The following is a 15955-nucleotide window of genomic DNA, read 5'->3' as shown; positions in this document are numbered from 1 at the left end:
GGTTAGTATTACAGTATTAAGTTAAAACTCAATTATCAGACAGATCTGTAAAACAAAAATAGCTAATCTGTCTGTACTTAGTGTATTTGGGTTTCTTTTTTTTCTTCTATTTTCTTTGATTTAACCTGAATAGGACAGGTATCCAAAATGAATAATTGCCCTTGTTCTATTAAACCATGCAATTTTCTTTGGTCTTGTGAACTTCACTATTTCAGCATTTCTTTAGTTGCTGTTCTTCAGCTCTGTATTCATTGGTCACTGCGTTCTTGTCCAAATCATTATCTTTCTCTTCTGTCCTTCTAAAATGTTGTCTAAAAGATATGCTTCTGTCTCAAACCATGTGTTGGAAGGGGACTTTTTTATAATTATTGAAACTAATGGGCAAGTCTGTAGAATCATATTCAGACTTGTGGTATTTATTTTACCATAAATGTGTTTATTATCATATCAAAGTCTAAAAGATTTGGGAGCATTCTCCATTTATCAGTGTTCTGTCTGCACCATGATCAGTGGTCTTGAAGTTCTCTCAAGATTCTGACAGTTGAAGGGGAAGAAAGGACAATGGTGCATCCATAGTCTTTCTGCTCCTTGTTTTGATGGCCACAACTTGAACAATATTCTTGAACAGTGTAAAGGTCAAGCAGGTGCCTGGCATCCAGTGAAGTCCTGCAGCAAAGCTTTCTTAATGTCTTTTTATTCTCCCTATGAAACTTAACACACTGTCACCCAAATGAGTGTCCCAGCACTGCTTGTCATGGGTGAAAACGTGAGCCTGTGCCTGTTTCCTGCAGCAGGGAAGAAGCATGGTGACCGTAACTTGCAGTAGGGAAGGGAGTGCTTAGACTAGAAGGACATGAACTGCTGCCAAGGAGCGAGAATAAAACAGTTGCAGAGTTCATGGCATGCAGGACTGCAAAGTACCTCTCGGAGATGTCCTGACATTTGCCTACAGCACTAAGATGTGACTGACTCTTGTGGGTGCGCAGCTAAACCTGCACTCATTTATTTTGTTCCATAGGATATTTACAGGATCAACTAGGCTGGATGGAAATGCAATAGGTATGTATGCTGACCACTTGGTGGGTTACAGGAACTCTTACCATGTAACGTTCTAAACTTAAGTAGTGTGTTTTAATGTCCAGTTGACTTTGTCCGATGGCTGTGTGCTGTTTCCATGGATGAGCTGGCTTCCCCACACCATCCACGCATGTTCAGCCTGCAGAAGATAGTGGAGATATCGTATTATAACATGAATCGCATTAGGCTGCAGTGGTCAAGGATTTGGCACGTGATTGGAGATCACTTCAATAAGGTATTTTTTTAAAATCGAGTTACAGAACATACATGAATAGTAGGGCTTCTTTAATCAGCTTTCTCCTTTTATTTTCTTGGTGGTGGAGGTTGTGATATTTGCAAACAAAAATCTATTAAAGGCACCTAAAGGAAACTCCTATTTAAAAATCTAAAGTACATAAATATAAATGGAAATTATCTTTAATCCCATCATTATATGATGTTGTATCTGTAATTTTTCTTTATGCCATTGTCTTATCTTTCTGATCAAATGCCAATTTAGTTTTCCTTTAAAACATATACGGAAGATTTGGGAACAGTGAAGTTATTTTCTTTAGGAAACTGGAGTGTGTTTGGGTCGGGGTGTTTTAACCTAAGTCGGTTTTTGACTGGCCATTATAGTTCTGCACTTTTTGCATGGAAAATTCATGGGTCTGTTTAGATGGATCAAATGACTAAGTCCTCTCTGAGAGTAGCCCCCTATCTTCTAAATATCTGAAAACTAGAATGTGTTAGTGGTTTTTAGTGGATTGACATGAAACTTGATGAATTTGTGACTCATAGAAGTAATATGTTAGCTGGTAAGCATTTGAAAATATGCTTTTTCTTCTAGGTTGGGTGTAACCCTAATGAAGATGTTGCCATTTTTGCAGTAGACTCATTAAGACAGCTGTCGATGAAATTCCTTGAGAAGGGAGAGTTAGCCAACTTCCGCTTCCAGAAGGACTTCCTAAGGCCTTTTGAACATATTATGAAGAAAAACAGGTATGATGCACTGCAATTTCTGTTAGCTTGCTTTAGTCTTAAAGATGTTACTTGGTGTGGGTTAGATTGTCGTGTAAACTTTGTGCCAGTGTAAAATTTTGACACCTGTGAGTGTCTGTCTTCCCTCTTTTCTTTTTTCTCTTTTTTTTAAGGTCTGCAACTATTCGTGACATGGTAATACGCTGTATTGCTCAGATGGTGAACTCTCAAGCTGGTAATATTCGTTCAGGCTGGAAGAATATCTTTGCAGTCTTTCATCAAGCAGCGTCAGACCATGATGGGAATATCGTGGAGCTGGCCTTTCAAACTACAGCACACATAGTTAGTAAGTAATGCCTGACAGATGCGAGTACCCAAATTAGCTTAGCTGCTGTGATTCTGGTTTAAAAGGCCCATCTGAATAAGACTTATTTATTTCCAAGTAAATAAACACAAGATATTGCAGCCAGAGTGTTTGAAGTCTGCAGCTAGATCTTACCCATTAAGTTTCCTGATTGCTAAGGGCAATCTAGGAAAAACTAGATATAGATATCCTCCTATAGAGTTGTGAAGTTTGGAGTAGATTCAGTAAGTTTGTATGTTGCCCCTCTGTCAAAACAAGTTGTTTTGGATTAAAGAACAAATTTCAGAAACTCCCATGCTGATTCAGTATTGTATGGTGGGGATCCTAAAGCTTGTGATGCTGATCTGTGTCTGCTTGTAGAGTTTAGTTCGTGCAGCCTACCTGCTCTGAAAGTGTATTTGAACAACATACTGCTGCCACTTTCGGAGGAAGACAACCAACTCAAATGTTCTTGAAATGGACCTTAAATATTGATTGTAGTTTTCTTTAAATGTCCTGAAACTACCCTCTTCCCATTAAATAGCATGGAAGAAAAGAGCTATTGACAGTATTGATAAATGGAAACAGTAATAAAACTTTTCTACAAACTTGAATTGCACAGATCTTGGGTTGTATTTTGTTGAAAAGCTTGTATGTTTTGGATTTGTGTTGTATTTAGTCTGCCCCTGAAGTCTGAAATCTCAACTGCTTTTTCCTCTCTTGCTACGGAATATGGACAGGCTTAGATAATTTAGGTAAATTTTTTTAGGTAACTTCATTCACAGCAGGGAAGCTATCATCAAGCTTCACTCCGGTTATTTCTCAAAATATTTTAAGAGCTTTGGGTTGCATGTGCTGTGGGAGGAAACTGAACCATATAAGAAGCCATGAAATAATCCTAGATTATAAAACTGGTAATTTTACAACCTGAGAAAATGTGGTGCTGACAAATTTGGGTGGCGGGGTGGGATGGGAAGAATGCAAGGGAAGATAGAGAGCCATATTTATCCTAGAAGACCTGGTACTTCCATGTTTGTCCATTTGGTCGTGGTATACGATGGCTGACATCTGTAGATCAATGCCAATTTATCTATAAATTTCAATGTTAGTAAATTTTAAAAAGCATGTTTATTTGTTCTTCACAGCAAATATTTTTCAACAGCACTTTCCAGCAGCAATTGACTCATTTCAGGATGCAGTAAAATGTCTTTCCGAGTTTGCCTGTAATGTTGCATTTCCGGACACCAGCATGGAGGCTATTAGACTTATTCGGTACTGTGCAAAATATGTTTCAGAAAGACCGCAGGTATTTGCTTTTAATTTCTACACTTGTCTATTCTTACGCTATCTGCTACTGTAAACTGAGACTAATCCTGTAACTAAGAGCTTTCAGACTCAAACATCAGTCTCCTAGCAGCAAGTGTCTGTATTAAAAGCTTACTCAGAATTAGGAGGCATTTCGGTATTATGTAAGCAGAAAACTAGGAATAGTTAAAAAATTAAGTCTCATCAGTCCAAATTGGAAATAACTGAATGAAATAGTCTTTTTTTTTTAATAGTGGTAGGATGATGTGGAAAACGATACTTCTTGTTCAGTCACCCTAACTATATCTGGGTAAATTTGTCACAAGCATGCATATCTATCCACATCAGTCTATTATGTGACTAATTAGTATAATAATGACTTTGCTGAAAAGAGCCTGAAGGTAGATTGCAGCTGCGTGCTAACATGGCAAGATGTGCGTGCTGTTTCCAATATGCCAGAAAAGTGTAGAACTGGTTGATGCCTAACTTAGATGTCCTTATTTACCTATATTAATATAATTGCTGCCTGTCACTGTTAAAATTGCTTCCTAAAGTCCAAAGCTCTTTAACGTGTAAAGCCTTTATCAGGACTTAAGTAAAACAGATTTAAGTATTTATTTTCCATAATTTTTTCCAGTATTTTCAAAGAGATGTCTCAGATTTGTACTTACATTTTACAGGATTTGTTATGATAGAAGGCTAACTTTTCAAGTCTGACTGTGCCACTAGTAGTATCTAAATCTGTCAGAATTAAAAATTTTTGAGATTTTCTTTTTATATTTATTTCCTGCCCATCTCCAAGGTATTAAGAGAATACACAAGTGATGACATGAATGTTGCTCCTGGGGACAGAGTATGGGTCAGAGGATGGTTTCCCATTTTATTTGAACTTTCTTGTATCATCAATCGTTGCAAATTAGATGTTCGAACAAGGTAATACAGCTTTGTTTTTTTTTTTTTTAATTCAGCTAGTGAAGAGATTACAGGTGTGCATTTTAACATCGTTTCCTTTGTTTGGGCTTGTTTGTAGAGGCTTAACAGTGATGTTTGAAATCATGAAGAGTTATGGCCATACCTTTGAAAAGCACTGGTGGCAAGATCTGTTCAGAATTGTGTTTCGGATTTTTGATAACATGAAACTCCCTGAACAACAAACAGAGGTAAAACCAAAAATGAAACAAACAAAAAAAAAAACAACAAACCCCAAAAAAAACCCAAAACCAAAAAGCAAGCAAACACTGGAGTTGTTTTTTTAAGAACTCAAACGGTCAAGGCAACAGTTTGTATTGTTTGTGTTGTCAGTGTATTTCCACCCCATTCTGCCCCGAACATAGTGATATGTTGTTGTATTCTGCGGCATGTATGGAACTTGTCCTATTGTCCAGTGATCTGTCTGTTCTGTCTCAAATATTTTCAAGGACAATATTCTGACTTTGTCTTGAAAATGTATCGTTTTCTGAACAGTATTCATGTGGCCAACTAAATGCTTCTGACAAGACATCTGCAGTAGTGAGGATTTTTAGTATTCTCTAAATTCTACTCCTCTCCTCAGGAGTCCTTTGTGGAATAGCCATGCATAAGCCAAGCGTTACCATCATAGGAAAACCCACATAAAAACAGACTTTTCATTTTTTCCTCATAGAAATCTGAATGGATGACCACTACATGCAACCATGCACTTTATGCAATCTGTGATGTATTTACGCAATTTTATGAAGCTTTAAATGAGATCCTTCTTCCTGACATACTTGCACAGTTACACTGGTGTGTAAAACAAGGTAGCCTACTTACTTGTATCTTTTGATAATGTGGTTTTTTTAAATGCTTGTTACTTAAGAAGGGGGAAGTTAACTGAATTTTGGAAGAATAAAAACTACTATTAGAACAATATGTTATGTAATAGATGGAGGAGGTATCTTAAAAATTTGAGCATCATTCTGTTTAATCAGTTAATGTGTTTATAATGTGTTTGTGGTGCTATTGTGACAGAGCAAAAGCTTTTAAAGAGTTGTGTTAGTCTTCTGCCAACAACCTTTCTCCATTTGGCTGCGTGGATACAATACCTCATTTACTTACATGCGTGTGTGTGTATATATATGTACACATGTATCCGTTCTGATTTTTTCTTTTTCTTTTGGGCTCCAACTCTTATGGCTGAAATCCTGTATATTTCTAACATGGAATGTGGGGGGACTACCTTGCAGGAAATCATAAGTTTCTAACTGGTGCTTTTCCTTCCTTTGTCTCACTGTATGCTTCCCTTCTGCTACTCTCCTGTCCTTTGTCTTCCCTGTTTGGCTTTTGATCTCATGAAGTCTATTTTTAAACACTATTTTTTATTCAGTAGGTTCCTAAGCTTGATATTATTGTAATATATTTTCTGTGTAGGCTTTAAGCTCAGGTACCGTGCATTTAACAATACTGGTAAAAATGTTTAATGGAGCGTTAATAGAGACTGCTTGATTTTTCATTGATATTGCAGAAGTTGATAAATATGGAACACTTATTTCACAGATAATGAGCAGTTGGCGCGATCAGGCACAAACTGCCTAGAAAACCTGGTAATCCTAAACGGACAGAAATTCAGCCCTGAAGTCTGGGGCCAGACATGCAATTGTATGCTAGAAATCTTCAAAACTACTATTCCTCATGTGTAAGTTCATAAATTTAATTCCCCTCCTAATACCTGATTGCAGAGCAACAATATTTACTTCTTTCTCTTAACTTTGTGAAGCTTGCTGACGTGGAGGCCTGCAGGAATGGAGGAAGATTCAGCTGAAAAACACTTGGTAAGAGTTAATTCTTTTCGGCAAACTAACTTGAAGGGTTGCATGTTAGGTTAACTTATGAAATCTTTTATTGTAGTAAATACACTTGACAACAAATACTGGAATTGACATTAGCTTGTGTTTGGTGTCATTGTAAAATGAGATACAAAGAATGGATGCAGGAAGCCTTTGAATCTAAGATTGGCGAAGTCATCTGAAAACTGGTAGGTAGTATTTTGGATTGCTAGAACTGTTCTGCGTTCTCTTCTAGGATATAGACCTAGATCACCAGTCTTTAAGCAGCATGGATAAAAATGCTTCAGAAAGAGGACAAAGTCAGTTTTCAAATCCAACAGATGACAGCTGGAAATGTGGTCCTTATACAAGTAAGGAAAACATGCAAGTTGATTAAATGAACTTTTATAGCTACCCTTAGTCCACTTCTGTAGTTCTGTAGAGAAAGTTGTTAAGCACTTAAACATGGGTGCACCTTTACAACTTGTGTTTATGCCTTGCAGAGAGATTTCTCTATAAGATAATTCACAGCATCACTAAATATCAAAACGCTAATGGTAATGTAGTGTTTTGCTAGCCTGTTGTAAGTGAATTGTCATAAGTTTGCGTCTGAAACTTGTGTTACTCCATTTCATTAGACCAGAAACTATTTGCTGGCCTCCTTATAAAGTGTGTGGTACAGCTGGAATTGATACAGACCATTGATAATATAGTGTTCTATCCAGCAACAAGCAAGAAAGAAGACGCTGAGCACATGGCTGCAGCTCAGGTACCATTAGACTTATTTATAACCTTGTTGTGGCAGTGAAATACAGACTATTGAATGCTCTGAAGCGTGTTTTCAAAATAGAGTATATAGTCTCTTCCTTTTTCTAGCTGTCAGCTCTACCCTGAATGTGTGGGTCCTAACTCTTAAGCTGTGATCTTTTTTTTTTTTTTTGACTGCCTCCAGTGTTTCCTGGCAGTCTGCCTGTTGGATTATTATTACTATATTACCATTATTTTTAACAATATTATCCCTGTCTTTATAATAAATGCACCCTCATCAAGAACTTTTGTTTTGTTTTTTTGAGAGCATTCTTTTCTATTGTTTAGCCTGAGTGTCTTTCTTTAGCCACAGTGTGAGGCTTTGCACAGACTCTAGGTGTTTATAGGCCCTTGTCCCTGAAAATTCTGATTCTAGGGAATATTGCAAGGTAGCTCTTGCTTGGCTATGTTAATAAAGCCGTAGGCTAGCAGTTTGGGCTAGTGCACTCAGGTAGTGTTTTGGGAATGGTATAGTTAAATTCCTAATGAAATTAGCTAAAAAGGTTGACCAATTTTAAAGAAACTTGACATTAGCTAAAGAAGGGGAAATTCTACACGATGCAACATTTAAGCTTGTACTAGACTTGTGGTTCATTTTCATGCTTTTCAGAATTCAACAGACCTACTTGGTCAGCTCCTAGAGGAGAGGAAATGTTCTATATTGTATTGCTGTGGCTTTTTTTATGCCTTGATAAGGGAGGTTCTTCCCTTGTTCTTATGGATAACTAGGATCTACCAGAACTTCTCTTTTAAAATGTCCTGCTGAAAAGAATCATAGAATCATTTAGATTGGAAAAGACCTTTAAGCTCCTTCAGTCCAACCGTTAACCTAACACTGCCAAGTCATCACTAAGCCATGTCCCTAAGTGCTACAGTAACATGTCTTCTAAATATCTCCAGGGATGGTGACTCCCCCACCTCTCTGGGAAGCCTGTTAAATGCTTGACAACCCTTTTGGTGAAGAAATTTTTCCTAGTATCCAACCTAAACCTTCCATGGCTCAACTCCAAGGGTTATTTTCTGTTGTCCTGTTGCTTGTCAGCTGGGAGCAGAGACCAACCCCACCCCTCACTCCTGCCCCTCTCAGGCAGCTGCAGAGAGCGAGAAGGTCCCCCCTCAGCCTCCCCTTCTCCAGGCTAAACCCCCCCAGCCCCCTCAGCCGCCCCCCAGCACACTTGTGCTCCAGACCCTGCCCCAGCCCCGCTGCCCTTCTCTGGACACGCTCCAGCCCCTCAAGGGCCTTCTTGTCCCGAGGGGCCCAAACCTGAGCCCGGCATTCAAGGTGGGGCCTCCCCAGGGCCGAGCACAGGGAGATGATCAGAGTACAACTCTGATATTTGACAGGACCATTCTGATGTGTTGTAATTTGCACTTGTACCTAAAAATGGAATCTGGAGTTAGTGGTGTTTGGTCTGTGAAGTATCAAAGTCTCTTTAAGCTTACATAAAAAGAATGTTGCTGACACTTTTCCATTCCCCCTGCTTTTTCCCCCCTTTAGCGAGATGCATTGGATGCAGATATCCACATAGACACACAAGACCAAGGAATGTATAAATATATGTCTTCACATCACCTCTTTAAATTACTAGATTGTCTGCAAGAGTCTCATTCATTTTCAAAAGCCTTTAATTCAAATTATGAGCAGCGAACTGTGTTATGGAGAGCAGGTAAGGCTTTTAGTTTGATAAAAATACTGAACTCTATTTATCAATCCAGCTATTGAGATAGAAAAGTGTACCATTGCAATACTCTTTACGTTAATCTGACAGTGTTGCATGCTTTTATTACTCTCTCCTCCCTGATGACCTGAGAATAATTCTGTTTGCTAAATTATCTGCTTTTTTGATTAAAGTAGAGCTACGCAGTCAGTATTACAGTAGTTAAATATATTTATAAATAGATTAGGTCTCAGTCGAAGTCAAGGAGGAGGAAATACTATCCAGACAAATCATAACTCTTCACTAGTGGAGGTATTGTTGTTAAACTTTACTTCTTGGCTAGTAACTATGAATGTGGATGTTCCCTCTCTCCTGATGTGTAACTGATTTTTAGGGTTCAAGGGTAAATCAAAACCCAATCTCTTAAAACAAGAGACCAGCAGCTTGGCTTGCTGCTTGAGAATACTCTTTCGAATGTATGTGGATGAAAACCGCCGAGACTCGTGGGATGCTATACAACAGCGGCTGCTTAGGTAAGAATATCAGCTTGGTTCTGGTGCGTTCTGTTTTCAGCCAGTGTGGGGCATCCCTGGATACAGGTGTTGTGTTTTAACGGGCTGAGCAGCCTGTGCAGGGTATACGCAGAGTGTGTGTGCGTGTGTATAAGTGACCACTCATTATTGAAAGTTAATTTAGCAATAAGGAAGTGATCTACTTGGGATAAATGAAGCACCCTCTTGCCTGACGTAAACTTGCCTTTACAAAAGTGGTGGTGTATGAATACTTTTCACATCTGAATACATAATGATATTCAGAGGTATAATAGGATACAGTAACCTAAAGACAGTGCAGTATAAGCTGCTGTAAACCTGGAACTTATGTGAACATAGAAAATTTTGCAGAATAAATACTAAAAAAAATAATGGTTCCCTTTATTTGAAAACTGAGTTGTTGGTACATAAAGGTTCAGAGACCTAATCTCTAAACAAATGTAAAGAACTCTTAAACTTGTTATTGGTATTAATGCAGTGGATTTCAGTAGCATTCTGATTTATCAGTATCTATGGGCATATTAACCTTTTTGATGTGTGAAAGAGGAGGTTGCGTTCCCTCTAATTAAAGTAGTGACCCAGAAAAGGCACAGTAAGTGGTACATAGTTTGTACCTTGTGTTGACAGTCTACAGCAAGGACCAAAAACTTATTAATATGATAGTAATCCCTCTTTAATCTGTGATGCTGAGCTCTGCAGAGCGTTATTAAAGCAGTCTAGATCCGGAGGGAGAACTCTTTTGCGTGGCTCTTGCCTAAGCTGTCCCAATGTAAGGATCAGGAAATAATGTTTGCAAGTTGAAGGTCACAATGCTTTAATTACAGAATGTTTATGAGGAAAACTAGACTCTTCCACCTCTGACTCCATGGTTCTTTGTTGACAATATGAAAACTATTTCCATTCAGTTATTTGTAACAACTACAGTAACGGAAAAATTGAGACCAATTTGTGTACAGTTATTGCGTGTGATTGAAAAATTCCCCATGGAAATGCATCTTACTTGAAAACAAAATACAGTACAAGAGGACAAACAGTGCATGTTATGGAAACTTCTTGTGGGTTTTCTTTATGGTTTGTCTGAACTGTGGTGTCTCTTTAGTGTATGCAGTGAAGCCCTGGCGTATTTTATTACCGTGAACTCAGAAAGCCACAGAGAAGCCTGGACCAATCTCCTGCTGTTGCTTTTAACAAAAACACTAAAAATCAGTGATGAAAAGGTAAGAATAGGATAGAAGTCATGTCTGTTTGCATTCGGTATCTTTTAATTTCTGATTCTGTTGAAGTCATTCTTTATGACCGTCCATATTTCAAGGTGGCTTGCTTATTCACATAGCGTGTGTGACTCAAGTGACACAAGCTCTTCTTGAAATACAGAAATCATTAGATCTCCATTTTTTGCAAGGATTCCATATTGTTAAAAATCAGACTGCATCCATGAAATTCACAGTTCTATAGAAATACTGACAGAGTTACTGCAGAGCTTTCATAAAAGCACAATGAGTGTGCAGTAAAGGATGGGCTTGTGCTGTATTACACCTGCACAAGAATGCTAGAGGTAAATTTCACTACTGTAAAATTGGAATTCTGGTGGTTTGGGTTTTTTTTTCCTTAACCTTTCCAGTGCTGTTGAGCTTCGTCTGGTTTTAAAGTGGTTTTTTTTTTCCTGTATTGCAAAGTGTGTGATTTCACTTAACTCTTGTGTAGTTTGGGATGTTTTATTGCAATTTACCAATATTTTAAGAAATTGGTAGTAGTGGTGGCTTGGCTTCTCCTTGTAGCAGCAACTTGCTGATGTCCCTGTGGCTGTGGTGTGCTGCGAGAATAGCCTTAACTCTTTGTAGGTAAAATAGTGACTTGGCCATTCCTTAGTACACAGTCCCAATATCTTTTTATTATAAAAATTCTGTGGTGAAAGTGTTCCATCAACTTTCCCTGTAACTAATACTGAGCATTATTAGGAAAGGAATAGATGACAAAACATTTCTTGTGTAAATTCATGACAGACTTGCATCTTGAATACTGTTTGCAGTTCTGATCCCCATATTGAAAGGGGTGTAACGGAGCTGTAGAAGGCTTGAGAGAGTGTAATGGGAATAAGGGATGTAGAATGGCTCCCATACATGGGACTGCATGTAAGTTAGACTTGTACTCAGTTATCTTTTATCTAGAAAATAGGAATGAGAGGTGCATAAAGTCATTATTAGCTTGAAGAGTGGGAAAGGACTGATAATTCTTGTACTGGAAGAAAGAGTTCTGGAGATAGCAAGTCACTGGAGGGAGGAAAAAAAAAACTCAAACAGATGCATAATGAAGATACTCATTCACACACTCGTTCGGCTGTGGAAGGCTCTTTTATGCCTTGTGGATGATATTTTAAGGAGGCTGGAGAAGCAACTGGACAAATTCACATCAGAGGGGGATGTTTCTACAAGTAGTCCCTGATACCATCTCTAGCCTGAGAAGTTCGTGAGCTGCAGACTAGCCTGACTCTGTGTTAGGGAAGTAATGCCAAATGCATGCTCTGTGTGTGGTTTCCTGTAGGCATCTGCTAATGCTGCTGTAGAAAAGAGACGCTGGGCTTGGTGGCACTTTGGCCACCCGGGGTGGCCTTTGATCGGGTGAGACCTTGTGTTTTAACAAGTTGGTGTACTCTTGAACGTGGAGAAACTCTGCACTTTCCTATAGTAATAGAGAATAATGTTCCTTTTTCATATCTTCTTTGATAGTTTAGGGCACATGCTTCAACATATTATCCGTACTTGTGTGAAATCATGCAATTTGACCTGATTCCTGAGCTTCGAGCTGTGCTACGGAAGTTCTTCCTGCGTATAGGTGTTGTGTTCAAAATCTGCATAACAGAGGAGCAGATACGGACAACTGGGATGAACTTACCTTCGTGGTAGCCCTGAACAGGGTTTGTTACTTCAGCTTGTACATAAAGCTACGTTCCAGAGACGGATTAAAGTGGACGGGGAAAAAAATGGGACCCTGGTATATCAACACAGCAGCAAGTTACTCTTGCCACAATGGCATTTGGGGAGGAGGGAAAAAAATATCCTGTTCTGTCCATCCTACAAAACTATCAGCAGTTTTATTTAAATCATTGCTTGCAGAGTTAATACAGTGGATGTAAAGTCTCTTTGTTTCAATGCTAGTCATCCTTACGATCAAGTCTGTCTCTTCTAACCTTTTATCAGTTGTTCAGTCCTGCATCCCAGCTAACTCTGATAGATCAGCTGGATTCCTCAATAGAAATTATGCCCCTTGGAAACACTGAATATAGTTGTATAGCCTTGTGATGTTAGCACATGTTCATAATAAACTATACTGCAGTGGCTGATGACTACCTAAGACCATTCTGGGTTTTTCTGTGTGTGTACATGACTAGACAAGGCAGCGTGTTAGTTTTTGAAGTGGACAGCCTGTAGGGTATGTAGGGAAAGAGTTTTCCTCCTGTTTAGCAAGTAGTATTTAAAATTTTTTTTAATGAGTGCTTCATCTTCTGAGACTTTTTGTTTTTATGGAAGGTTTTACATCAGGAGCACACAATAGCATCTGCTCTACTTAGCTTGTTAGTCTCGAGTTAGAGGCATTAAAAAAAAAGACTTTTAAACTTTTCCATTTACTTCCGTACACTGCCAGATCATGGACAGAGCATATGTAGTAAATTAAAAACAAGGCCCAGAACAAATAAAACCACCTCTTCTTTTGTTTTGTTTTAAACCCTTGGCTATAATGTATTTAGTAATCATGTCTGTTTAGCAAAAAGCCCTGTCCTTAATACGTATCAGGTTCTCTCTTTACTGCAGATCTGCAACTTCTGATTTGTCTCTTTGTGCAAATTACTGTTGTTCTCAACTATTAGTTCTTGTTGTGATCTGAAAGAAAACTGAATTCCCATGAAACCGTTCTAGCAAAATTAAACTTAGGTTCATTCATGTCCTACAAGAGTTACCAATACACTTCTGTGCTTTAAAGGTATCTGTGAAGCAGATGTGACTTACGCTACAGCTGTGCTTGCCCGAGAGATTTTTCTTTCTCTTCGAAATGCTTCCGTTTTCTGTGACAACCAGTTTGCAGCTGAAGTACTCCAGGGCTGAGGTCCTTTTGAACTAATTTTAATTTGAAGTTTTAAGACAGCTCTAAACTGGAAGAGTATGGCAGGATGGGAGGAGAAGGTTCCACTTCCTAAAATAATGCAGACAAAGGTGTTACATTAACTGCTGTGCTACCCATAGTAGCCAAATCTAGAATATAAGAGGATTTTAAAAAAACCAAACAAACCCACAACCACCTACTTGAGTGGGATTAAGTGTTTAACCTGTTATTTTGCTTTTTAAGTTGAGTTTCCTGGTAGGCTGGCTCTGTAGTTGAGGTTGTCTTAAGATATTCCATTCTTAGAGCTGTTGGGATTTTTCTTTTTTTCTTTTTTTGTGAGCTATTTCCAAAGGGTTCATATGGTGCTCTTCAGTGAATCGGCTTCTTTACAAGCATCGCTTAGGAATGGTTTTGCAGTCAGTAGTAGTGATAAGTCTTTCACACTTTAATTTTTACTTCTTATTTTTAACCAAAGAAAAATAAACGGTGGTTGTGGCTCTTTAACTTTTAAATGGCCATTAGATTAAATCTATACACTAATATTTAGTAGAAGGGAATATATGGCTATGTTTTATAATAGGAGAAGACTGAAAAGTAAGCAATGCTGATATTTAACTTGCTGCATTTGAAGTATTTTTTTGTGTTGCATTTAGTGTAGTTGCTCATTCCCTGGTAATGTCACTTCATCAATTACAGTAAAAATTAAGTATTTATTTTAACTCTATTTAAATCTAAGAATAGGCTCTTCCTTTTCTTCTGGTCCTAGATAGTCCTTATTAAAATATTGAAACTTTTTCAGGTTTTAAATGTCTGCCTAATTGAATGCATACCCTTATCTCCTATCAAAACACCAACTTTTTAGAATTGCATGCTTTTTCTGTATTTTACAGTTTAGAAAGCCTTACAACTCATGTTTTGAAGCAAGTCTCTTAATTTTCAGTTCTTATTTACAGTTGCATTGTGGCTTTCTTTACTGTAATGTACACTTGTACTATCTCTGCATATAGAAAATGGGCCTTTAATCAATTCTTTCCTTCCGCCTTAGTCCCGAGTCTGTTCTTTTACTTAAGTAAAGCTTTTATTGTATTTATACCATTTATAAACTGCTGAAGTTAAGTATGTGACATTGAAACATCCTAGACTCTGTAGCGTGTGAAGAAGGGAGACTGGAATGCAATTGGATTGTAACAGCCTTAATCATGTCAATTTTCTGGAATTTATTGTACACGTTAAAGCAATAAGAATGGTATGTTAAGTGTAATACCTGAAATGGTTGTTCACGTCAGCGGGTTTGGTTTCCCTTATACAGTGAGAAAGATCATAACCCACAGACATCTTAATGAAGCTAAAAATGCTGAGCCGAAACGCCTGCAGTGGTCACTGCTGGTTCCGATCTCGCCCTGACTCTGCTGACACAGACTTTATCTGCCTGTGGCCGTTTTATTGGCTTTAGTGAAACTACAAATGAGAAAAAGGGTCTGTGCCAGCACGTCCTGGTAGAGATCGAGACATCTGTGCAATACATGGAGTGATAAAAAATAACCTCTTAGACTTTAAGTAGTGTTATAAAGCAGATTAAAGTATAAACTGGTTTACCTATAATGGTATAAATATGGAGACTGCATGATACTCGTTATTTTTGAACCCTCTAGGAAATACACAGGCAGGGGGAGGATGATAATGAGGAAAACCTTAAAAACTCCCTTTTATGTTGATTTTCTTGTACTGTAAGACAATAGAAATACTGGTTTTACAGTGGTCTGTTATCCATGTCTTGTATCTTTCCAAATTGTAAACTGAACAATCTAAAACAGCCTCCACTAATACAAGCGAACAGCTTGAACTGAGCTTTTAGCTCAGTCCTACTGTTAATGAGAAAATTAAAAGAACCTTTAGTCTGAAGTAGAACTAAGCTTTTTTTGTCAAAAGTGCTGCTCCCTTTAGTATGTAAATTCAGTTTGTTCAGCACCTTTAATGTTCTTTGTGTAAAATCTATGTTTCCATGTATTTAAAATACCTAAGCTTTTTGAAAATCTCCCTATTAAGTGCATTTAATACCAATAATTTAAAGACCATTCCTTGCCCAATGGATGTATACATTTTTGAAAAAAAATACCAAAATTATATAATGAAAAAACTATGTAAAGTTTTCTACATGAAAATACTATGTATAATACTGTTCCATGCTTTAATCAAGTGGTAAATCAATAAAGTTTTAAGCATTGCTTTGGTTTTTTTCTGTAGCTCATTATGTTCGTATTGCCCTCAACACAAAAATTTATTACTGACACCTATGGCGGTGTCACTTCTGCCGTTTTACTTGGTTGTTTTTAACGACCCCCCTCACTGATTCCGCCTCTTTTTTTCCACGAA

At 37.9% G+C, this 15955-nt stretch overlaps 1 protein-coding gene across 2 annotated transcripts in view; it reads left to right on the top strand.

The window, feature by feature from the left end:
• Window positions 1-15807, top strand: part of ARFGEF2 (ARF guanine nucleotide exchange factor 2) — a 42540-nt gene extending 26733 nt beyond the window's left edge. For both annotated transcript variants that reach the window (XM_075108797.1, XM_075108798.1), the window contains exons 24-39: window positions 1019-1059; window positions 1143-1312; window positions 1907-2058; window positions 2211-2383; window positions 3526-3686; window positions 4488-4618; window positions 4716-4845; window positions 5328-5463; window positions 6200-6338; window positions 6420-6474; window positions 6725-6839; window positions 7107-7237; window positions 8774-8942; window positions 9328-9466; window positions 10584-10701; window positions 12211-15807. In XM_075108797.1, the coding sequence (XP_074964898.1) occupies window positions 1019-1059; window positions 1143-1312; window positions 1907-2058; window positions 2211-2383; window positions 3526-3686; window positions 4488-4618; window positions 4716-4845; window positions 5328-5463; window positions 6200-6338; window positions 6420-6474; window positions 6725-6839; window positions 7107-7237; window positions 8774-8942; window positions 9328-9466; window positions 10584-10701; window positions 12211-12387 (2137 nt within the window). In that variant the 3' untranslated portion in view covers window positions 12388-15807. The remainder of the gene's footprint in view (window positions 1-1018; window positions 1060-1142; window positions 1313-1906; window positions 2059-2210; window positions 2384-3525; window positions 3687-4487; window positions 4619-4715; window positions 4846-5327; window positions 5464-6199; window positions 6339-6419; window positions 6475-6724; window positions 6840-7106; window positions 7238-8773; window positions 8943-9327; window positions 9467-10583; window positions 10702-12210) is intronic.
• The last annotated feature ends 148 nt before the right edge of the window (window positions 15808-15955 follow it).

This window comes from Phalacrocorax aristotelis, chromosome 13 (assembly GCF_949628215.1).
Source record: "Phalacrocorax aristotelis chromosome 13, bGulAri2.1, whole genome shotgun sequence".
Classification (NCBI taxonomy): Eukaryota; Metazoa; Chordata; class Aves; order Suliformes; family Phalacrocoracidae; genus Phalacrocorax; species Phalacrocorax aristotelis.
This window is presented reverse-complemented; position numbering and strand designations above follow the sequence as displayed.